Consider the following 26,693-nt stretch of genomic DNA (forward strand, 5'->3'; position numbering starts at 1 on the left):
TATCTCTAGTTCGACGGGACATATGCGTTTGACATACTAGTAGTCACCAAATTTTGAATTATTTAGTGAGAGAGAACATCATCTTTATAGCGGAAAGTAAAGTTAAAGGATACCGCTAACTATTTTTCTTTCTTTTTAAAAAGTTCCTGTATGAAGTTAGCCACATAAGAATAAAAAACAAGTCGGAAATAGGAGGGACACAGTTGGTTTCTATGGGAATGTCGATAGTTTATTGAAGAACACGTTCTCCAAACGTTACAAATATGTTGTCAATCAAGAAATCAAGCATCATGATAATGTCAGTTTCAGAAAAGTTTTGTTTGAATCAAAGTGATTGTTTACAGAGAAGGATTTATCTCTCCCTTAGACAAGAAACTTTCTTCTACGTTGGCCATTTTTTTTTATTAAAAAAAAGCAAGTACAACTCTTTCAATTAGTTTTTTAGCTTGATATGGGGAATACTTGTGAAAAGTGTAGAAAAGTTAAATGTTTAAATACTATTGCAAGATGAAAAAGTCTTAAATTGTGTGTACTCTAAAAGATCTATCGATCCACATCTGTTTCACGCCACCTCTAGAATATTCAGTTCCACAATAACTTTAAAGCCTGGCTTTGATTGCTGATACAATTGATGTTTATAATTTCGAAAGAGGTTTCGTAGAGCAGTTTATATATATTACAGCAGGAAAAACACTCGATATACCGGCTCGTTTTTATTACTAGTAAAATAGAATATAATCATTCTAGATGCATAACACTATATCTAACTTTGAAAAATATATACAATACAACAAACGTATCTACTTATTTATTCATTTTTTTTCGTGGGTAGCAATTTCCGTGGTTTAAGGAAAATTTACATGTTCGTGGATATTTAATTTCGTTGTTTGGCTGAAGTCTGCATACAAGCCTATAAGAAATTTGTGATTCGTTGTACATTTAATTTCGTGGTTAATCTGTTCCCACGAAATCCACGAAAATTAGTATCCAACAAATATTAATGAATCCACAGTATATGAAAATGTTTATCTGTGTCAATCATCAATTTCGTTGATAATGTCGGCATCTGTACCCCATGGTTTGTAATTTGCTTTTGATGTCTTTGAAACAAGCTCAGCCTCTTCCCTCATTTTATAGCAAAGTTTTAGTCGTTTGTCCCATCCATACTTTTTCTCGTTCTTCTCACTCTCTATAAGCAGATCAATGTAATCAATATCGCTCAGAGGGTTTGGTCGGAGAGCAATTTCATTTAATTTATTAATGTAGCCACGAACATCATGTACCATGGTCATAACATTTCTACCGAGAGATGAGAACGCAGTTCGGACCTTTCCCAAAACAGACCGTTGTTTTTTTTCTTCTTGTTGGGCAATTTCATATTTCTTTTTCAGTTCGTCATAAGTCTTCTTCATTTTCACATTATATGTTTCGAAACGGAACGAGTTGTTTCTGTGTATAATCCAGTTACATCTTTTGGGACAAATTCTGCAATCTCCGTTTGACATTGCCCAGCAGCCATGTTTTCCGCGATCGTCTGGTATGCCGCATGGAAAATGGCAAGTTCTATTGCATGTTAAGCAATTGGTAACGTAGGTTCCTGGTTCCAAATCAATCTTCCTCATATGTATCTCGTCGACCTCGTAGGTAAAGTTTCTGTTTGCTGCTATATCAGTTTTATGTCGCTTTAAAACATCTTGTTCTTGTCGAATCGTATTGAGTTTGTTTATCCCCTCCGTAATTTGAGGTTGTAAGCCTTGAATTGTGACCTCCAGGTTCTTTCTTAGTTGCAACACTTCTGTTGTTAACTGCAGACTTTTGGGATCAACTTGTCCAAAGATTGACAAAATAGAGTCAAATATATATCTCTGGGGAGGTGTCAATCTAGCCATTGGTGCCTGTGTAACAAAACAAATTGCATCTAGAAATGCAACTCCCTGGTCTCCTGGTGTTGTAAAGAATTCGCGTATTTGATCGACAATCGCCTTATCTCTAATTATACCACGAGTGTCACCAAACCCAGGTGTGTCGATGATGTTGAGATCAAAATTTATTTTACTTCCGTCCATTTTGTGAATTGTGTAACATGTAATCCATTCAGTTTGGGATTCAGCCTGAATGACAAAAAAAACCCGAGCATAATAACGTATTTATAATTTAATCCATCATATGTTGATCGGGTATTCAAGTAAGCAAGGTGTTCCATAAAGAATCTTGGACAACTGAGGCCAAACAATTATAATACTGGATATATATTTCCATAATATTGCGCTTGAAATTTACTTTTTATTGAATAGGATTCCTTTAATTCTAGACTAGATTAAATATACAGATATTAAAAATTAAAACAAGAGCAGGAAAATAAAAAAATACAAATAATACATTTGAACTTTGGTGGAAAGTTGTGTCATTGGTAATTACACCACATCTCCTTATCTTTTAAATTTAATTATACATATTGAAATTCTAGCAAAATATATGTCTTTTGTGGGTTTTTTTTTTTGATTTTTTTGTCTTTAAAACATTTAAATACCTGGTTTTTATGTTTTTTCTTTTCATCATCAGTTAAATCCACCAATGAAAATCTGAAATCGTCATCCCAGGATACATCAGTAATATAGTTTATCATACCATCTATCAATGTGCTCTTCCCAGATCCAGTAGCACCAACTAACATAATAGTCTTTTCTGCACATACCCCTTTTTTGTTACCTAAAATTCAGTTTGAACTTAAGTTCACATATTCTCCAGAAAATAACATAAAATTGAGAATGGAAATGGGGAATGTGTCAAAGAGACAACAACCCGACCATAGAAAAAACAGCAGAAGGTCATCAGAAGGTCACGAACAGGTCTTCAATGTAGCAAGAAATTCCCGCTTCCGGAGGCGTCCCTCAGCTGGCCCCTAAACAAATATATACTAGTTCAGTGATAATGAACGCCATACTAATTTCTAAATTATACACAAGAAACTAAAATTAAAACAATACAAGACTAACAAAGGCCAGAGGCTCCTGACTTGGGACAGGCGCAAAAATGCGGCGGGGTTAAACATGTTTATGAGATCTCAACCCTCCCCTATACCTCTAGCAAATATAGAAAAGTAAACGCATAACAATACGCACATTTAAAATTCAGTTCAAGAGAAGTCCGAGTCTGATTTCAGAAGATGAAACCAAAGAAAATAAACAAAATGACAATAATACACAAATAACAACAAAATACTAGCAGTTAACTGACATGCCAGCTCCAGACTTCAATTAAACTGATTGAAAGATTATGATTTCATCATATGAATATCAGGCACAATCCTTCCCGTTAGGGGTTTAGTAGCATACCATCATAACATATATAAGAAGAACATAACCCGTGCCATGCCATCAGTCCGATACCAGTGGTACTATTTCTGACTACTCTCAAGGGATAAGGACCTTGTTTTTTTTCAAACTAAATATTAACGACTAACTTCCTGTAGTAAAAGAATGGCGAAAGACACCAAAAGTGGTATACAAAACATAACAAAGAATACTAAAGATTAAAAAACACGAAATCACCAAATGCCAGGGGGCTATCACAGGCTTTAAAAGGGAAGGGTTAAAAAGTTTTGATTCACATGTGACAATCGCAGTATTAGTCTCATAAAATATTGTGTAGTAAGATGTATAAATTTGGTTTTTAGCTGACTCGGATTTATATCTCAAATGATTTCTTTTCACTCATTTTTTGTCACTTTGATACATTCAAATCATCTTCGTCATAGTGGTTTTTTTTCTAAAATATTGAACGTTTTATTTTACCATTATTAATAAGAACAACTTTACCACTTAGACTATCAAACGTTTTAGTGAAAACATTACCATTATTAAAAAAATAACGTATTACCGAAGATGCATTTTCTTGTTCTTGCTCTCATGTTTATCGAATTTTTTAGTTGGTACAAAGGAAGTTTATAGATACTAGGATTTCCATCTTTTATCTTTGTGGCTCCTATCTGTACAGATTTGGCTAATGACAATCTGGTTGAAAACTTAGCTGTTGTGCCATAGGGACCTTCATCACTATCTTCGTTGACAGCTCGTATTCTGAAATCATAATCTGTGCCACATTTCAAATCTGTAACCGTAACTGTTCGTCTGCTTGTTTCCGTAACTACTGGTATCCATTTCACACCCCGTTTGTTGCATATTTTGTATTTAATTTCATAATAATCAACGTTATTTGAACCCTGTTTAGGTGCATTCCAAGCTAATGAAATGCTATTTGAAGATGATTCTATTTCGATCAGATCTCCTGGTGCTGATGGTAGCTCAGAATAGTCTGATCCTGTTTCTAGTTCTTCATTGATATCTACAAATTCAATTAAATATTCAGGAAACAGAGTCCGTCTTATTAAATTATTACCAAATTTGAAAAATATAAACATTCTCATTTCATATGTATTGAACGCAGTTCTGATATGTTAATTATATATAACTGATAATTTTAATATATCGACAGATTCGGTACACTTATAAGATAGTTGGTATGATTACCAATGAGACAATGAGCCAACAGTAATCAAATGACGTAGCTGTAGGCAAATATAGGTTCCTAAACCCCCTTCAACAATGAACGGAACGTATACTGTATAGTTTATATAGGCAAAGTATTTAAATGATGATAAAATCTAATAAAAAGTTTAAGGAGACAAATCAATACTAAGGGAGCTGAATAAATTTCAAACACATGCATTATGCGAATCTACACCTAGTCGAAATGTTACTAAAGGTATCGACATGACCAAATTCAAAACAATTCAAAAGAGAAACAAAACAGTCGGATATATGTTCAAAACAATTTAAACAATTTAAAATTATTATATGTGCTGCGTCGGATAGAAATCGTCCTAATGCAAGTTCATGCATACATGTAAATGTAAAAAAAAAAAGAATTTGATTTATTTTGGAACGTTAAAATACGAAATAAAAAAAGTTAGTCAGATTTGTAGGATTCTTATTACAATTCAATATTCAAACAGTAAGAGACTCTCCGTCGTAATATTTTCAACCCAAAATAGATTATCAGATGAAGTGATGAATGGATATATTTATTTGCATTAGGTCAATTTATATACCTATATATATTTATGTACAGTAACCAATTACAAGCACTGAATTGCTTTGTCCAATATGTTCTCCTATTTATTTGTATTGTAGTCCTATAATGTTGTGTTGTCATTTTAATGTTATATTTAAAATGGCCATTAAAGTGGGAGGTTTTGCATGCCACAAAACCAGGTTCAACCCACCATTTTTTTTCTTTAAAAATGTCCTGTACCAAGTCGGGAATATGGTCATTGTTATATTATAGTTCGTTTCTGTGTGTGTTACATTTTAATGTGTTTCTTTTGTGTCGTTTGTTTCCTCTTATATTTGAGTGTGAATTCACATTATTATAAGACGTGTCACGGTACTTTTCTATCCCAAATTCATGTATTTAGTTTAGATGTTATATTTGTTATTCTCATCTGATTTTGTCTAATGCTTAGTTCGTTTCTGTGTGTGTTACATTTTAATGTTGTGTCGTCGTTCTCCTCTTATATTTAAAGCGTTTCCCTTGGTTTTGCTTTGCGACCCGGATTTGTTTTTTCTATCGATTTATGAGTTTGAACATCGGTATACTACTGTTGTCTTTATTTCCTGGCGAGAAAGGCATCAATAGCATGTGACGAGATCAAATGTTTGCAAGCGCTCAACGTCTGAACGGCAAGTTAAAGATAGTAAACACTATCAAAATCAAAATTTTAAGATGTCTTAAAACAATCAATACTTACCGGTTTTAACGCCTTCAGTTATCGATGCATCTGGATGTTGCATGACAAGCTTATTTGTCCCAGAGTTCAAAACGCCAGGTTTTGTATGAACAACCTGCACACTGATTTCTCCTGTTTATAAAAACATCATTTACTTGTTATTTCACTATATTGGTACATTTGTTTTAGGCTTAACGTAGCATTAACCATTTTAATTTCTAAGTACCTGGAATATTATAAAAAATATTAACCAGTGTTTCTCCCAGAAACCATAATTTGTCGAATAAGACTGCAGCATATACCCAGCACATTTAATGCCATGCTTTTTTTTTATTTACAAAACTTTTATAAAACTGAAGAAAAAAACAAAGAATGTCAAACCGAATGAACAAAAAAGAAGTTAAAATAAGTAGGCTCATATTTTTAAATTTGAAATCCAAAAATTTATTCAGCTCCCTTAGTATTGATTTGTCTCCTTAAACTTTTTATTAGATTTTATCATCATTTAAATACTTTGCCTATATAAACTATACAGTATACGTTTCGTTCATTGTTGAAGGGGGTTTAGGAACCTATATTTGCCTACAGCTACGTCATTTGATTAGTTGGAAAGAAGAATGTGCCTTACACTTTCAATATGTTTAAATGACAATCAATGTAAAACGAACACCTTTAAATACTAACCACTTGTATCCCCACCGTCAACAGTTGTAGTTACATTTTGCGTCGTTACTTCATTTGTCTCATCATTAATACTTTCAATTTGTGTTTGAATAACCTGTACATCAGCTTTAACTGTAAAAAGAGAACAATATTTGCTTGTGATATTTTATATGTATACCAAGTTTTGGTTAAACATAAAACTGGTCATTGTTACTCTCAGAATCAAATTAAGACTACTTTAAACACAGCAATATTCGAGCGCATCATATCGAAATTGTAGAAGTCATTCGAAATGTATAGAAAGATTATAAAACGGTAAATTTTTCATCGTTTTCTCAAAACGATATATAAGATCAGATTCTTACGTGTTTGCATTTTCTTACTGTATTGATGAAATATGAATAACGATTAAAGATACAAAGAAAGCAAGATAATACAAATAAAACACAGAAATCTAATGGTGAATTGAATAAAAACAATTAGCGTTTGTCCTGAAAGATTAATAATAGTATCTAATAATAAATAAATATATAATAATAAGATCAGAACAATTTGAACATTTTACGATATAGTTAGAAAAAAAGGTATTTGAAACCAATTTTTCCCTCATTGTATTTGATTTGTTTATTTGGAGAATATATTTTATAAACTAGATAAAATAATAGTACAAATTATTTCACCTATGGTTATATGAGGTAACTTTCAGATTGACAGATTTTATCACCTCATTCTTACATTTTACACAGACTTTTTAGTAATGTGGAATTAATTATTATTTAAAAAAGAAAACAACTATAAAAGAGCATCTTTGTTTTAGAAAGTTCATAGTAAGTGTGGTTGAACGGATATATTTGAATTGTTATGTGATATAATTGAAATTGTGTCAGATGTCAAAATGGTATTTTTTTTCATTATTTGACTACTGTAAACCAACTTATTTTCGCGAGCGATTTATTTTCGCGACTTTCGAGAGCAGAAAAAAACGCGAATTTAAATCGTCGCGAATATGTAAAACTTCAATTATTCCTTATTAAACTTCATCAAGTAAATCATAAAATCGCGAAATTAAATACCCGCGAAGTGATCTAGAAGGGTAAAACGCGAAATAAAGTATCCGCGAAAATAAGTTGGTTTACAGTATATAACATTATTTGGCTATATAACATTATTTGACTATACAACATTATTTGACTATATAAAATTATTATGGACATTCAAATTCAGAAATAAACTCGACATGCGTTGTTGTAAAATAAGCAGGAGGAGGATACTGCTTTCTATAACTCTAAGTTATTTTCTCGATATAATCCATATAAAGCCTTATTTGCTAGTTTATACCGAGAACCATAAGGGGAATATAATATTCTATGTATTGCATATTAACAATAAAATCATATTAAATAGACAAAAATGGAATGATATTGTAAAAGATACCAAATGAACATTCAAATTCGGAAACAAACTCGAGGTCATGGTAAATAACGAAAATACGACAAAAATACAAACAACTTTACAGAAAAGACAAAATAGACAATTAAAGCTGGTTAGGATGACGATGAATGCAAAGAAACAAAACATACATAAGTGAAATAGTCAAATCTTAATTCGCGTATATATGAAGGAAACAAATTTGAAAAAACAACCAAATCATTAATAATCCAAATATATTTTTCATGTAGAAGATGACAAAATGAACATTTGCTTTGTAATTTTGAGATGTCACATATGATTTTAAATGAACTGAATATTGAGTGTTTTCAAATGGTAAATGTATCTCTTTTAAAATGCAAAATTGTTTGTTTGGCGTTGCGTCACAATCATCTTGTGGAATGTGATCAATCAGATACTTTTGCATATCAGACATTGTATTCTAAATGTTAAGATTTTGCAACGGTTGTCAAAACGTGCTGTGAAAAGGAAAAGAGATGCCCTGTATTTTATGGACAAATACGTTGCTGTTAAAAAAAATGGAATTGTTTTATAATATTGGTCGTACAATCGATTCAATATTGTTTGATCAAGGAAATCATTTATGTACAAGACAGAAATAGGATAGTATGGTGAAATAAAATATTTTATTACATAATCTAGAATAATATTAAGTAGATAGATTCCAGCTAATAAGAATTTTTCTCATTTGTGAGAATAATATTAAATGTTTTATAATTAAATTAATATTTTTGAATCAATCCTACACTTATGCAGTGTTTCTGCGGTAGTTTTATTATATGATGAATAATATATTCAGATGTTGTTATATAGGCCCGCCATTATCAGTGATTGTCCTTTATAATTTTTTATCTCTATTGGTGTTTATTTTCAAATTTTGGTTAATGTAAGAATTTCTGATAAATGTCTGTACTTTTTATAAACAATCATACGCATTCGGTGTTTTTGTGAAAACTTGATTTGCAAACTAGAAAATCCTGTATACCAGTGATTCAAAAGTTCAAGGTCGAAGTTTAAAAGATTATTATATTAAAAAGATGAACTTTGTTAATACATATGAAAAACCCCGATTGTTACGATCTTATTAACGCATTCAAGTACTTACCACTTTTATCAGCATTACCACCCGTTGTTACTTCATTTGTCTCATCATTCATATCTCCTATTTGTGTTTGAACTACCTCTACACCAGTTATCACTGTAAACATATTTTATTGTGCTTGCATGTCAACCAAGTTTTAATGAAACAAACAAAAAGATGATTGTATCTTTCAGAACCAATTTAAACACAGCATTTTTTGACAGTATCATATTGACAGCATCATATTCACATTGAAACAGTCACAATGATTATTTTGAATGGGCTGAAGGATTCTTCAACAAGTTATGTGCCATGTTTCTTTCATTAAAACACAATGTTGATTGCTGATCCCCTATGTTTTGCCATTTTTTCTATTATGTTTGGTTTTTTTTTCACACATTATTGTCAATTTACTAGTAATGGAATTGTATGCAACTTTTATACAAGTTAGAGGGTTAGCTAGCATAAAAACAGGTTTAGTCCATCATTTTCTACGTAAGGAAATGCCAGTACCAAGTCAGGAATATAACGGTTGTTTTCATTTCGTTTAAGCTTTTGAATTTACTATCTAATAACGGACTTTCCGATTTGTATTTTCCTTGGAGCTCGGTAATTTTGTTGTGAACCAACGATTTAAAACACAAAGAAGGCAAGATCGTACAAATAAAACACCCAAATCTGATGCCTTAGCAATTGGATGCTTTCAAAGAAAAAAAGAAGATGTGGTATGAGTGCCAATGAGACAACTATTTATCCAAGTTTTCTGGAAAGATTTAAATTCGTTTGTTTTTATATCTAATCTTTCGATATGTACATTTGTAATAGAGGAAGTATCAGAAACTAAAAAAGGGGGATTATAACATGTCTTCTAGCAGACATATCCCCTACAAAATTGAGACCTATATCATTATTTTATGCTGTAAGATAAATTGAATCAGGAGTTTTGGACTATTTTAAATCTCGGTCTATTTCTGAAATTAATTCTTACATACTTTTGATTTCTTAATCCTGTATGCTAACATTGCCTATGTAAAATTTTAAAATTGTTTGTATATACATTGAACGACAAACACAAGTGACGTATAAAATTCTCTGACGTCAGACACGCGAATGAATGAATGCGTTTGTAGATAGACGTTTTTGTGTTCTGTTAAATTGTTCCTTTTAAAATTGTTACACGATGATGACTGCTGTACCTGTATTTTGACTATTTTATGTATTATGTCTGTTTAGTTCACGCATCACTGTAAATATAACGGGATTTGATGAGACTGTCATCAAAGTGAGAGGGTTAGCGCTATAAAACCAGGTTTAATCCACCATTTTCTACATTTGAAAATGCCTGTACCAAGTCTGCTATAAACTAAGAAAAAAATAACATAAACGGTATCATTTCTTCTGCATCAGATATGCGTTTCAACAATACATGTCTCTCAAGTGATGATTTGGCTAATATATTTGAAAGTCCGAAGCTTACTATAAAGAAGACAAAGAGTTATAATAATAAAAAAAGTTATGAATGTATTGCGAAAGCTGGGAAAGGAATCAACATACTTTTTTGCACATGATTGATTTGAAAAATGGCATTTGAAACTAAATCTTTTCATTTTCTTTTATAGTATTTGATTTGTTTATTTGGAGAATGTACCAATAGTTATCAAAGGTATCAGGATTATAATTTAATACGCCAGACGCGCGTTTCGTCTACATAAGACTCATAAGTTACGCTCAGATCAAAATAGTTAGAATGCCAAATAAGTACAAAGTTGAAGAGCATTGAGGACCCAAAATTCCGAACGGTTGTGCCAAATACGGCTTAGGTGATCTATTCCTGGAATAAGAAAATACCAGAGCTGGGTTAAATTATTATACACAATATTTCACTTGTGATTATTCTAGGAAATATCTTTCCAATTGTTTAAGGGTGGGCTTGGTTGTCTGCAGGGTGACCCTTTACCACTTCATCCTTATATTAACACAACTTCTTAGTGATATGTTAAGAAAAACTGTAAATGGGCGTTTTTTTTCATTAAGTTCATTTTGAGGATGGTTAATCTGATGTATCACAATTGGTGTGTCATATAGTTGAAATTGTGTCAGAAAATGATTTTTTTACTCTATTTGGCATTTCAAACAAAGTTTTAATACAATGTCTTTTTAAGAAATGCTTTAAAATATTACACTATGATTTTTGCTGTAAAACAAATTCCCTACTTGTTATTTATATTGACAACCTGAAGTAGACCAGTCACTTTACTATTTATGGATTGCTTATTAAAAATAAAATCATATCAAATGGAAACCAAATGAACATTCAAAGTCGAAAACAAATTGACAATGCCATATTAAATAACGTATAACGATAAAAAGATAAAAACAATACTGAACACAAAATACAAAATAGAAAACTAAAACAAGTTTCGATGACACTGAATGCAAAGGAATGTTAAAACAAAACATACCAAATTACTATAGGTGTAATACCACCAAATCATGGTACGTCACATCCGGTTGTATAAGAAATTAGGTCGAAAAAAATATTCCCTTGAATTTGACCGTTGTAGCTAATTAATCCTACATTTTATTGCAGTAAAACTATTTCTGTGTCATAAACATATGTCTTGGGTATTTTAAAACACTATTATTTTTTATTTGTGATTTCTATAGAAAATTTTATAATCTTGAGGTTACATGGCGACTAAACCTTGTACACAGATAGAATAAGGGGAGAAATTTGATTGGTTAACTTCCAATGATGGTTATTTTCTTATATGCAATGAAATGTTATGTGAAATCTTTTTCTATAGAACTGGACAGAATAAAACTTTACTCATGCCAAGTATTTCTTTATTTGAAACAAAGATAAATTCTGCACAATTTAATGCACAATTCAATGAAAAGTGCAAATTTAGCTATGACTAACAGGGGGAAATCAATGGTGGTATTACACCTATAGTTAAGTTACAGATATAATTTTAAGCATGTAAGCATAAACAAATTTTATGTAAAAAATAAAGTTATTGATTATACAAATGTTCTTTGTTTTAATCAGAAGATTTGCTTCTGTGAGATGTCACAAGTTTTTTTTAGATGAAACTGAACATTTCCTGTTTTCACATGTATCCCCTTTTATATGAGTTTTGTTTATGTTTGTTTTGTCGATGCATCACAGTCATCTTGTGGAAATGTTACCAATCAGATACCTTTGCAAATTAGACATTATATTTAAGTGTAAATACTTAAAGAAGATATCATTTCGTGCCATGCAAAAGAAAATAAAGAGTCCTTTATTTAATGGATAAACTAATTGCTGTTAAAAAAACCAATATTTTTGATAATATATTGCGTACAACCACTTTACTGTTTGATATTTGAAATCCTTTATTTACAAGACAGAATTAAACTAGCATGGTACAATTCATTAAGGCAACATTTCAAACACCAGTTTTCTTTTAGATACTATAATATCGTAATCGTATATCTTATTTCGACTTTGAGAGAAAAAAAAATTAGAATTGCTGTATATCAGATAAAAGAGCCTAGTTCTGTTTTCCATTTAAACAATGCAGTAGATTATAAGTATGGTATACTTACCGCTTTTTTCACAATCACTTATTGATGCAATTGAAAGTTTCGAAGTTCCTTCAGTTGTCGCATCACTCAAAACTCCAGCTCCTGTTTCAACAAGCTGCACATGGGATATTACTAGAATAAGAATACTTATGATTATCTGTATTGATTTTCATTGGAATTATAGTGTTTAACAAATTTGACCTTGTTTAATATTAACCATACTCAGTGGTCGCTACTTTTATACGGTTCCATTTCGTTTGCCAGAAAAATCGACAGCTTGACGTCTCTGATGGCATTTGTCCAACTTGATGACATGATGTCATACCCTAATAACTGTGGATACCAAATGAATAAACATATAACACTGTTTATATAAGTCTTCAATATTTTACTTGAAAGATATACAGTAATGAAAAGATACTTGTATACATTTGACGTATGAGCATACGTGTCCCTAAGGCAGCAAGAGGATTACTTGTGTACAATATTCGTGCATTGTCAAACCATATTTAACGAGCTTTAAAACCAGAGAGAAAGGCGATACTCATTTTTATGAGTAACGCTGAAAGTCCGGTAATTTGAGGTATATCTGATGAAAGAATTTATACATTTTCAAAACACTGAAGTGCGTACTTCAGTCGATCCAATAAGTTTATGTTAAAAGATATGAACTAGTTTGGTCATTACAGACGCTCATTTTCAATCTTAAATTTGAAAAATCCATGAAATATGCCACAAAACGTCATTTTTCCGATGGTTTTTGTCTATAATGGACTGAGCCACATTCGTATTCAGTTAAATATCATATATATTATAATCAAATATAACATATGTTCAAATTTCAAGACTGAGTGCACATTTATTTTAGGTAACAACCATCTAGAAATAAGCACAAATGCTAAAAATTGAGAAGGTTCAGTAGTTTGCATGAATAAATGATGCTATTACCTGAAGTATGTACATTGTATTATGTAAACCCGAAATATGTATATCTCGATATAACTGAGCATGCGTTTACTATCATGATTTCTTGATAGAATTTCAGCTTGCAGGAAAGCTAATTAAGCAAGGGTTAAAGTGGTATGTTGAAGTTCTCCCATTAAAAAATTTCACGGACATAATCACAAATTGATTGACCATTTTGAAATATCAGTATAATAAATGTTCCAATTGTCAATACAACAATCCTGTATTTATTTCCTAGACTATGACATAACCGAATGATACTTATCATAGAGTAATCATAGAGACAAGTGTTTCATGTGGAGCATGTGAGGTTACCCTTCATACCCTTCAGGAGAACCTGGGATCATCCCTGTTAAGGGAAATGACACAATAATACATGTACATGTATTTTTTCAATCATAGAGTATTTGTTATAAAGATATGTTGTTTTTTTTAAATTTTGACGTAGTGAAAAGTAGAGGAGGGACGAAAGATACTAGAGGGATAGTCAATTTCATAGATTGAAAATAAACTGAAAACGCCATGGCCAAAAATAAAAGACAAACAGAAAAATAATAGTACAGAGGACACAACATTGAAAACTAAAAAGACTAAGCAATACAATCCTGCTCCACATGTGGCACCCGTCGTGTTGCTTATGTTATAACAAATCCGGTAAATAGTCTTATCCGGTAGGTAACATTCTAGGGAAGGGTATTGTAGTTAACGACATAAGGAACATATCCGATATCATCTGTGAAACGGTTATTCTATAACGGTCAACCAACTCGTGATGGCGTCCGTAAAATTTACGAAGGGATAATTTCAAATTCACCATTTGGAACTCTTGGTTTAATAGCTTCCTTGTGAGCAGCAATCTTCTACCAAGGAAATCATGATAGGAAATACAAGCCCGGGAATATCGTAGTACCGTCTATAAATATATGCTTTAAACCGCGTTTTTTTTAAACATTATCATCAAGAACAATAAGAATAATGTTTTGTGCAATAATTATTCAAAAACGGGTGTAGCGAAAAATTTACACAATAGTTGAAATAATGTTTTTTTAGGAATAGTCGGTAGCAAAGGTTTGAAACATAGTTTTCATGTCGTTCCTTATGTCTCTAAGCATGGCTACTATTGTTTCATTTTCAATGCTTACCAGAACATTATTTTATAACTATTCATTAACGTATTTTTAGCTTACTTTACACATTAACTGTTTTGCTTGATGCTGTAAAATATTAATTGTACATACCACCTCTATGTTCAATATCATCTACGTTAAATTTATCTCCAGTGTTTCCAGCATCTCCTTCTTTAATTAACATTTCTTCAAGTGTCGTCATATCATCATCCTGTAGATTGACTACTTCTGCTGATATGTTGGCGTCATTTGTCGTAGGTTGCTGCATTCTATCATCCTCTTTAACTGTAACATTATCTCCATTTTCCTCTTTCGTATTATTTTCTAATTTAAATGAATAAAAATCAGGCTTAATAAACAATGTTTTTCTTTGCCTCAAACACAAAAAAGCAAGAAATATATCGATTAAAGGAACGCGTACTTCAAGATGTACAAAACAGGTTCGACATTTGCCAATGAGATGTTGTAATCTCAAGATCATGTAAGAATTCTACAAGCTTTAAATACTAAAAAATATCCATTATTCTAAAGGTTTTCTAGGAATTTGTCTTAGACACTAGAGTGATATGAAAGCATCACTTTAAAAATGACATGTAAAATGTTTGCCAAAACAACATGAACTCCAAAGAAAATATATTTATGAGTAACGCTGAAAGTCCGGTAATTTGAGGTATTTCTGATGAAAAAATTTATACATTTTTAAAACATTGAAGTGTGTACTTCAGTCGATCCAATAAGTTTATGTTAAAAGATATGAACTATTTTGGTCATTACAGACGCTCATTTTCAATCTTAAATTTGAAAAATCCATGAAATATGCCACAAAACGTCATTTTTCCGATGGTTTTTGTCTATAATGGACTGAGCCACATTTGTATTCAGTTAAATATCATATATAGTATATACATTTCTTTACGGCTACATGTTTCATATACATAACGGTCTTTCTATATTTAAATGAGATGGGGTATTACCCATTGAATTCCTTTCTGCACGGACGATTTTGGCAGTCAGTATATAAGGAAGACTTGAGGTGTGTTTGACTAATGCGACGCTCGTTACAAGATAGTAAGGACTAGGTTAGTTTGGTATACTATTCCCAACCCTCCCACCCTTTTTATATGTTACCTTATCGTTTCCATTCGACTTGTGTATGGTAAAAATTGATTCATTTATGTATGACTATTGTATATATTTATGTTGAACATGTTGCTTTTACGATATATAGTTAAGACAAAATTTATTTTCGGAGGAGTGAAACGAGGGAGTAAATAAAATCAAATATAACATATGTTCAAATTTCAAGACTGAGTGCACATTTATTTTAGGTAACAACCATCTAGAAATAAGCACAAATGCTAAAAATTGAGAAGACTTCAGTAGTTTGCATGAATAAATGATGCTATTACCTGAAGTATGTACATTGTATTATGTAAAACCGAAATATGTATATCTCGATATAACTGAGCATGCGTTTACTTTCATGATTTCTTGATAGAATTCCAGCTTGCAGGAGAGCTAATTAAGCAAGGGTTAAAGTGGTATGTTGAAGTTCTCCCATTAAGAATTTTTACGGACGTAATCATAAGTTGATTGACCATTTTGAAATATCAGTATAATAAATGTTCCAATTGTCAATACAACAATCCTGTATTTATTTCCTAGACTATGACATAACCGAATGATACTTATCATAGAGTAATCATAGAGACAAGTGTTTCATGTGGAGCATGTGAGGTTACCCTTCATACCCTTCAGGAGAACCTGGGATCATCCCTGTTAAGGGACATGACACAATAATACATGTACATGTATTTTTTCAATCATAGAGTATTTGTTATAAAGATATGTTTTTTTTTTTAAATTTTGACGTAGTGAAAAGTAGAGGAGGGACGAAAGATACTAGAGGGATAGTCAATTTCATAGATTGAAAATAAACTGAAAACGCCATGGCCAAAAATAAAAGACAAACAGAAAAATAATAGTACAGAGGACACAACATTGAAAACTAAAAAGACTAAGCAATACAATCCTGCTCCACATGTGGCACCCGTCGTGTTGCTTATGTTATAACAAATCCGGTAAATAGTCTTATCCGGTAGGTAACATTCTAGGGAAGGGTATTGTAGTTAACGACATAAGGAACATATCCGATATCATCTGTGAAACGGTTATTCTATAACGGTCAACCAACTCGTGATGGCGTCCGTAAAATTTACGAAGGGATAATTTCAAATTCACCATTTGGAACTCTTGGTTTAATAGCTTCCTTGTGAGCAGCAATCTTCTACCAAGGAAATCATGATAGGAAATACAAGCCCGGGAATATCATGGTACCTTCTATAAATGTATGCTTTAAACCGCGTTTTTTTTAAACATTATCATTAAGAACAATAAGAATAATGTTTTGTGCAATAATTATTCAAAAACGGGTGTAGCGAAAAATTTACACAATAGTTGAAATAATGTTTTTTTTAGGAATAGTCGGTAGCAAAGGTTTGAAACATAGTATTCAAGTCGTTCCTTATGTCTCTAAGCATGGCTACTATTGTTTCATTTTCAATGCTTACCAGAACATTATTTTATAACTATTCATTAACGTATTTTTAGCTTACTTTACACATTAACTGTTTTGCTTGATGCTGTAAAATATTAATTGTACATACCACCTCTATGTTCAATATCATCTACGTTAAATGTATCTCCAGTGTTTCCAGCATCTCCTTCTTTAATTAACATTTCTTCAAGTGTCGTCATATCATCATCCTGTAGATTGACTACTTCTGTTGATATGTTGGCGTCATTTGTCGTAGGTTGCTGCATTCTATCATCCTCTTTAACTGTAACATTATCTCCATTTTCCTCTTTCGTATTATTTTCTAATTTAAATGAATAAAAATCAGGATTAATAAACAATGTTTTTCTTTGCCTAAAACACAAAAAAGCAAGAAATATATCGATTAAAGGATATGCGTACTTCAAGATGTACAAAACAGGTTCGACATTTGCCAATGAGATGTTGTTATCTGAAGATCATGTAAGAATTCTACAAGCTTTAAATACTAAAAAATATCCATTATTCTTAAAGTTTTCTAGGAATTTGTCTTAGACACTAGAGTGATATGAAAACATCACTTCAAAAATGACATGTAAAATGTTTGGCAAAACAACATGAACTCCAAAGCAAATATAAAAAAGGGAAGTCCATTAAAACTGACAAAATCAAACTCTATCAAATAACGGAACAAGTGAAAACCAACTGCCATATTCCTTTTACAGTCACTTTCCAAAGAAAAACGATTTAAATCAAACGAAAATAAAGTTTTACTGACAGAGACCTATTGCCCTAATTTTTGTTGATCTGTTGTAAACGGAAGAAGTTCGTTCGTCAATTTACGCAATTTTCTCATTTTTGTATATATTTTCTGATTTTGCAGTTTAGATGAAAGACGAATTTAAACGTTCGACGAAGTGTTAATTTTCTTTAGGCTTTGGCAAAGCTAAGAGGTTGATGTTCTCCTAAAATTGGTACCGACGGTAATAAATTAATCCACAGAATTACAATGTTTTTTATAATATGTTAAAAGATAAGATATATTTTCCAACAGCAATCTTAGGATGCCCCTATTGTAGATGCTATATGTTAAATAAAAAAAAAATGTTTTGTTTTATTGTTATTGTTGTTTTGGAAGAGGTAACAATAATCCCTGGTTATCTGGTATTTTCTATTGCAGAATCTGTTTTTTTATGGAATGAGCTTAAAGTAATCTCTCAAAGTTACTAATAATATTTTTGTTGTAGAGTTTCATGTAATCTTTTTTTCCCGTGTCGCTGTCAGTTTGTTATCCACTTATGAGTTTAAATATACATTCGGAATCTTCTGCCTCTCTTTTCCTTTATATACAACTTGGACATACACTCGAGGCGTAAGTTAACCTAATATATATTGAGGATAAAAAACCTGGCACTGTTGTGCCTAAAATGTGAATGTTTAATCAAAGACATTTAAAAAGAATCCACCTTTGTCCAAGCTAAAGGTGTTAAAGGAGCACTAGCTACGAGATATATAAAAACTCTAATATATTATTATATTTGCTTAATCATTAATGACATGCAAATAGTGAAATAATAATTCGCTTTTAGCAGCCAGTGTGGTTCAATTTTGTCAAAATAAGCTAAAAACATTGATTATGAGTTATTCAATTGGAAGTGAATAATTCCATCTTAAATAATCCGCATGCATCTAAACTTCAATTCCCACCCCTTAGTTTGATATGGATAACACGTGAATTATATGTGTAAAGTTATTTTAAGGAAAAGAATGTCAACATTGAAAGTGAAACAAAGTTAAATCATTTGATTAACTGATTCGATTCACTAAAAATCATTCTTACACAGATAAAAACAATGATAAACATTTATTTTTCATTTATGATATGAAATTAAATACACCTAGAAAAAATCCAATAGCACAAGTTTGCTTAATCTATTTATATCTAAATTTATGTTTACACAGCTTGTATGGTCATCGGAAGACTTTAGAGGTCAACTAGATAGTTAATTAGAAGGCGTATAGACTAAAATACACATGAAACGAAGCTACGTATTTCCATGTCCGTGCCCTGTTAATTGTTTAATTTAGACTTTTAATAGTTGGGATAAATGTTTTACATTGTTATAAATCAAACATGAGAACTTAATTAAAATCGGTGAAGATGAATTGGACAGCTAGTGCCCCTTTAAAGAAAAATTTTGCATCTGCATAGAGAGGTAATATTTACAATGAGACTGAAATCGGAATAAATGATGAAAATGAAAAACTTATTAGAGCTAGGTCACTTCCCCGAGCACCCCAATCCCCCTCTTTTCCGTCAATGACGACGTCGTCAGGAACATTGGCTTGAGAATAGCCACAAAGTATGAAATCACTTGTGGAGTTTTAACCATTGTTAATCATTTATATACAGAGACATTGACACATAAGAGGGTTATTTGTTGTAATATTAGAACACAAATATATATAAAAAAAAAAAAGGTGGCAAGATACCAGAGGGACAGTCAAACTCATTGATAGGAAATAAAGCGACAACGACATGGCTAAATAAGAAAAAGACAAACAGACAAATAATAGGACACAAGAAACAACATAGAAAACCAATACTAAGCAACACGAATCCCACAAAAAACTGGGGCTGATCTCAGGTGCTCTAGAAGGGTACGCAGATCCCAAAGGCGGATCCAGGGGGGGGGCCTGGGGGGCCGGCCCCCCTTTCGTGGAAAAAATTTGGTTGATTATATAGGGAATCATTGAAGCATGACTGGAGCGGACCCCCCTTAGAAAAAGTTCTGGATCCGCCACTGGATCATCCTGCTTAATATGAGGCTTCTGTCTTGGTGCTCAAATTATTACAAACCCGGTAAATAGTATTATTTGGTAGGTCGCATTTGTGAAAAGAGAAGGGTATGGTTTTTACGACATAAGAAACATATCCGATATCATCTGTGAAACGGTTATTCCATAACGGTCAACCAAAGTGATGGCGTTCGTAAAATTAACGAATAGATGATTTTAATTTCACCATTTGAAACTCTTGGTGTAATACCGTCCTTCTGAGCAGCAACCCTCTATTAAGGAAATATCGACCTGGGAATAAACTATACTATTGCACTTCTGTTCTTGTGAGAAATTGATAAATTGGAAACTGTTCAAGACGGTTGTAAGATATTATCATTTCTACCTTTTACTGAAAAACTAGACTTACCATCCGTAAGTTCAGTAAGATTATCGGCGGCGTTTGCTTCATCGGTTATTGATGTAGTTGCTACCAGTAATGTCAGCTGCGTTGTCTGTAAAGACGGCTGGTCATTTATATAAACGTTTTGCATGGTATTTGAATTGATATTTTCATTTCCATTGTCCATTTTCTTGCTTTAAAGAGAATGTCCACTACAAAGAAAATTAGTATAAGGTCGTATGATACAAATAAAATTCCTTTCTTATATTTGAATAGTCGTATGAAGTAAATTCATCATAGATACCAGGACTAAATGTATATACGCCAGACGCGCGTTTCGTCTACAAAAGACTCATCAGTGACGCTCAAATCCAAAGAAGTTAAAAAGGCCAAATAAAGTACGAAGTTGAAGAGCATTGAGAACCAAAATTCCTAAAATGTTTGCCAAATCCAGCTAAGGTAATCTATGCCTGAGGTAGAAAAGCCTTACTATTTCAAAAATTCAAAATTTTGTAAACAGTTAATTTATAAATATAACCATATCAAAGATAATTCATGTCAGCACACATGAAGAAGGTACATATAGTTTAGAACCAACCACAGCTCTTTACAAGAGAGGCAAATGATACCAATGGGACATATTATTTTGTCCGAGATACTTTTTGCAGTATCACTTAATAAAAAATTATAACATATCATTCAGAAGATAACAGATAATGATGTTTGCTTACATTTAAGCCTGGTATCTATGCTGGAGTTAATCATAATTATTCTTTTAATAAGCAGTTAGTTCTAATAAATGAAGTGAAAAAAAATACAGAAACATTTTATATAATGAAGGAATATAACGCCGGCTTGACTGTACCTTAAACACGTAGGCAATATGTATATGTGTCAAGTCTGTCAAGAGTTAATATGTTCCAGTGTTGATTATTGTGTTTATGTTCCCATCACATATAGTTGCAATTATTACCGTACAGGTAGCGACGAGTTGCACTATTCTTTCAAAGAAATCATAACTTCGTATTTGATTTGTAAAACACACTTCGAGCCACTTTGTAATTTTACGGTCGTTTTGATTTATTTAATATATCATATCGAGAAATGAAAAAACACACACAATGTTTTAAGACTTCCAATCAGTTTGTTGTTTTGATAGACTTTTCAATGGTTTAAACTATGTTTCTTTTGTGTGATTGAGTCAATATATCCACTTAATATAAATGATTGCAACATCGGATACTTAGCAAGTTTAAAGTTTCGTCCAGCAAAAATTAGTTTCAATCTTTGAAATCTGTTTACATTGAATGTCGACCAGTCATTGATATATATCATTTACGAAAATCTTAACAATATGAATATACATACTAATTGAAAGTAAGAAAAGAAACCTATTAAGTTATCAAAAGCCGATTCGTTTTAATTCCGGAAACCTGTTTTGTATCAGTGAAACAATCAGTGTCTTAAGAACTGTGAGGAGTTGATACATAAAGTTACTTGAATGGGTCATGTAAAAATAAATACATACGCAGACTGTATTTCATTCTATTTGTCAAAAAATTAGTGCATTTCAGCAATAAAGTAACTCGCAAAAGAATAACTTAGACATAGATTGTCTTGTGCCAAACACAAAGGAAGATAAGATACTGAGGGTGAGGCATTAGAACGTTTCACAGGGAAAATGTCAAATAATACAAAATTGGTTAACCACCTTACAAAAACACTACGAAGAAATCTAAAAACGAATCCAGAGCAAAATCGTGGACTCATAACATCATGTGTTCTGGTCATATCAAATTAAGGTAACAGAAGTTAACAGATGTTGAAATCTCATTTATCGATGAAGAAGATACTAATTAATCAAGATTAAAAACACACACTCAGGAATTCGGATCAACTACAAAACGTGTGAACAAAAATACCAAACTCTAAGATTCAATAAAAGAAGAGTTCCGTTTTTCCCCGTGTTGCATTTTTTTTTGTATTTTCAGGGAGCGTAACTGTTTTAAAAAAGACAATCGTCAACCATTTTAGAATTAATCCGAGATACCGCTAATATTAACCTATAGTATATAAGTTTTATAAAAGAAAATCTGGCAAGAATTGTAACCGTGAGACCGCTCACAAGACCGGCTTGAAAGACGGATATACGAACGCCCGGTATTTCCGCAACTTGTTACGCGGGGGAGGGGTGAAGAGAGTCCATCAAACCTAACAAAATCAAAGATTTGACTATTTCAAACAATGGAGTCGTTATTCTGACTTGGCACAAGCATTTTCTGTTGAAAAATGGTGAGTTAAACATTGTTTAATACTTAGCTTTACTTCCCTATAGTGTAACCGGTGTTTATAGATATGTTATATTGACAAAATTGGCCAAGCAACCCAAATAGATATAATTGGTATTTTCAAACAAATGGTATAAACATATGTTACATACATAAAACAAATGACTTAAAAATTTTCGATGCGCGGAAATATTATATTTTAAAGTCATATGGTACTGCATATCAAATTTTTTTAGCTAGGTTCTATTAACTTGAATGACTTTACTAATAAACAAGTAAACATGTATAGGTTAGGGGAGGGTTGGGTTCCTGCTAACATATTTTACCCCACCACATTCTGCATGTATGTGCCTGTAATTCAGTGGTTGTCGTTTGTTTATGTGTTTCGTATTTGTTGTTCGTTTATTTTTTGTACATAAATTAGATCGTTGGTTTTCTGGTTTGAATTGTTTAACATTGTCATTTCGTGACTTTTTATAGCTGACTATGCGGTATGGGCTTGTTATATTGTTGAAGGCCGTACGGTGACCTATAGTTGTTAATGTCTGTGTCATTTTGGTCTCTTGTGGACAGTTGTCTCATTGGAAATCCTTTAATAATTTGCGCAATTGCTGGCGGAGTATTTTGCCTTTGAAATATAGTAAACTTTTCAGTCCATATTTCATTTAAGTGCTGGTAGTATTTTGCCGGAATAAAGCGATTATTTTAATTTATTCTTTCACATAAAACTATTATATAATGTCCAATCAAATTAAATCATAAGATATATATGGATACGTTTAAAGAATGAAATAGCAGTGACAAATCCAAAATCATACAAAAATTTGTAAGAATACTTTGATGACGAGACGCGACAACGTACGACAGAAAGAAATAACTTTCAGTTTATATGTCAAAAGAGTACAACCCGTCCCTATGAGACCTTCGTTTTGTTGTACGAGAGCTAAAGATACGTCTCTTTAAAACGTGTGTAGGTTGTCTATTGAACGGCTACATTGTATATTATCACATTTCAGGTTAAAATGTATATATATATATATAACGAACAAAAGACAGACGATAGTATACGAAAACCCATACAATATAATATGACTTGAATTTTTTTCAGGGAGTCCACATCAACAAAAATGTATGACACTACCATGTTCATGTAATGGTTTATATATAAATAGTTTAACATTTCAGATTGTTGCTTCAACTTTTTTGGCAAGTTTTGATTTGAATTATTTTCTAGCCATATCTATTTTACTGTTTATCTTCCTTTTATTTCATAAGAAGCTATCGAAATTAAATTCATTTGAATAACCATAATATGCCCCAAAACAGAAAGCTCTTTTAAAATAGCAAAATTGAAAGCCCAAACACATCAAACGAATGGATTAGAACAAATTTCATGTAATGTTTTGCCATGATTCTCTGAAAGGTAATCCAAACAAATATTTCTGTTTCGCAAAATAATGTTTTAAATATTGTATTGTATCTCTGAACCTATAAACTGTTAAGCCATGGATTCGCATTATTAAAACTCGATTACATGTATTAGTATTAGAGGTATAGGGGGAGGGTTGAGATCTCACAAACATGTTTAACCCCGCCGCATTTTTGCGCCTGTCCCAAGTCAGGAGCCTCTGGCCTTTGTTAGTCTTGTATTATTTTAATTTTAGTTTCTTGTGTACAATTTGGAAATTAGTATGGCGTTCATTATCACTGGACTAGTATATATTTGTTTAGGGGCCAGCTGAGGGACGCCTCCGGGTGCGGGAGTTTCTCGCTGCATTGAAGACCTGTTGGTGACCCTCTGCTGTTGTTTTTTATTTGGTCGGGTTGTTGTCTCTTTGACACATTCCCCATTTCCATTCTCAATTTTAGTTGATATTTATACAATGTGATCATTACATAAAACAAATTACCATAGAAGTAATTATTGTTACTGCACATGTGTATACACTAAATTTAACACTTATTAGAGATATACTTACATACGTTCTGTATTCTTCTCTGACTGTCTACGTGTGTCCTCCAGGAATTTTCAGACGCTATAAATATCAAGTGGAAAATTTATGACTATATATAGAATATTAATATTTTTGAGAAAGAAAAAAAGATGCGTCGTCATTTGCCTTTGTTCAATGATTATTCAATATCACGATACGATAAAAGAATTAAACATTTCACCATGATAATTGCAAAAGGGTCAAAAAGATATGTCAGGAATATGCATAAAATAAATGATAGTTGCCAAGATCAATAAAAGGAAGTAAAGCAAACTCTTGAATTTGACAAACGGTTTAAACGTCATATGACTTTTACTATGCTTGTTTTTTATTTGAAACTGTGATGCCCGGTGTATAGCACGAAAATCAATATATGGAATAAGTCGCGAAATTTATTTTTTTGTTTTTTTCTTATTTACATGCACTGGATAAATACAATTGTAAATGGCCTGTTATAGTCCCCCGAATGAAACTGATCTGATTTATAAAATACTAGTATACTTCATAACATCACTTTTAAAAATATTAAGAAACTTCCTATGGCGAAATTGTCCTAGGATGTGATAAGTATTAAATTATAAGCCTGATACCTTTGGTAACTATTTACACCACTGTGTCGATGACACTGCTGGTGGACGTTTCGTCCCCGAGTGTATCACCAGCCCAGTAGACAGCACTTCGGTGTTGACATAAATATCAATTATATGGTCATTTTCATAAATGTACATTTTGCAAAAGTATGAATTATTTGGAATAATTTCTTATCCCAGGCATAGATAACCTTCAAATTCAAAAAAATTGTGCCAAATACGGCTACGGTAATCTATTCCTTGGATAAGAAAATCCTTAGTTTTTCGAAAAATTCAAAGTTTTGTAATCAGGAAATTTATAAAAATAACCATATAATTGATATTCATGTCAACACCGAAGTGCTGACTACTAGGCTGGTGATACCCTCGGGGACGAAACGTTCACCAGTAGTAGCATCAACCCAGTGGTGTAAAGAGCTATCAGGTTACCAGGATTATAATTCAATACGCCAGACGCGCGTTTCGTCTACATAAGATTCATCAGTGAAGCTCAGATCAAAATAGTTGTAAAGCCAAACAAATACAAATCTTATAAAAAATAATTTAGTGATACATTTAACATTGCCACGGAGCGCGGGGTTTGGCTAGCATCAAAACCAGGTTCTGTTCACCTCACCCTTTTTTCGTAAAGTGTCCTATACAAAGTCAGGAATATGGCAGTCGTTATTTAATAATTCGTTTCAACTTCAAAAATAATTCACGATGGTCGTGAAGTAAAGATTCTGCGTACTGACATTATTTGTCATCTTAGTGACGAGTGAAAGTGTTCTTTTATTTGACTTTATTAATATTACTTTTACTGTTTGGTCTGTTTTTGGTGATATCCATTTGGCGTGGCTCTGTACTTATGCACACCGGCATTGTGTTGTTTGTATTATCTTTCATGTTTGCTTATATGCTTTGTCCGTGTAATGTTTTGTGTTTCTTTGATACATATGACGTTGCTCTGTCCTTAGTGTGTATAGTTTCTGTTGCTTCGTTGTTTCTTCTTGACGCTGATGTGTTTTGCTCGATTTAAGTTTGTAACCCAGATTTTTATTTCCTCTCAATCAATTTCTGAATTTTTAACAGCGGTATACTACTGTTTCCTGTATTTGTGTGATTCTGTCAAGACAATTTGTTCCGTATGCTAGTTTATTCTCTGGCAGACTTAGAGGAACAAAATATTTAGTTTTACACCCAGCAATCTGCCAGAAAGCATGAATATACGTTATCGACTTGGGTTGACAAGAAATCTTATTTTTTTATAAGTTTAAAAATTGCTAACCAGACATTATAGGATGTTTGGTGACTTCTCATTGACTTATATCAAATTTTCTTTTATTAAGAGATAGTATTAATTATATCGTTACACGTTTTACAGATAAGATATTGAAATGGTAACGAAATAAGTAGTTCTTTTAATTTCATTGAATTTAATTATACAAATGTATACGACG

General features: G+C 32.0%; 1 protein-coding gene across 1 annotated transcript; it reads right to left on the reverse strand.

Moving 5' to 3' along the window:
• Positions 1 to 693: 693 nt before the first annotated feature.
• Positions 694 to 24,709, reverse strand: LOC139517291 (uncharacterized). The gene is made up of 11 exons (XM_071308201.1): positions 24,650 to 24,709; positions 20,410 to 20,594; positions 17,314 to 17,526; positions 14,759 to 14,971; positions 12,576 to 12,686; positions 9,006 to 9,098; positions 6,473 to 6,583; positions 5,810 to 5,920; positions 3,880 to 4,344; positions 2,531 to 2,709; positions 694 to 2,111 (listed from the first exon to the last, which is right to left on the reverse strand). The coding sequence occupies exons 2-11, from the start codon at positions 20,567 to 20,569 to the stop codon at positions 1,035 to 1,037; spliced, it is 2,733 nt and encodes a 910-aa protein (XP_071164302.1). The 5' UTR covers positions 20,570 to 20,594; positions 24,650 to 24,709; the 3' UTR covers positions 694 to 1,034.
• Positions 24,710 to 26,693: the final 1,984 nt, after the last annotated feature.

This window comes from Mytilus edulis, chromosome 3 (assembly GCF_963676685.1).
Source record: "Mytilus edulis chromosome 3, xbMytEdul2.2, whole genome shotgun sequence".
Lineage (NCBI taxonomy): Eukaryota > Metazoa > Mollusca > Bivalvia > Mytilida > Mytilidae > Mytilus > Mytilus edulis.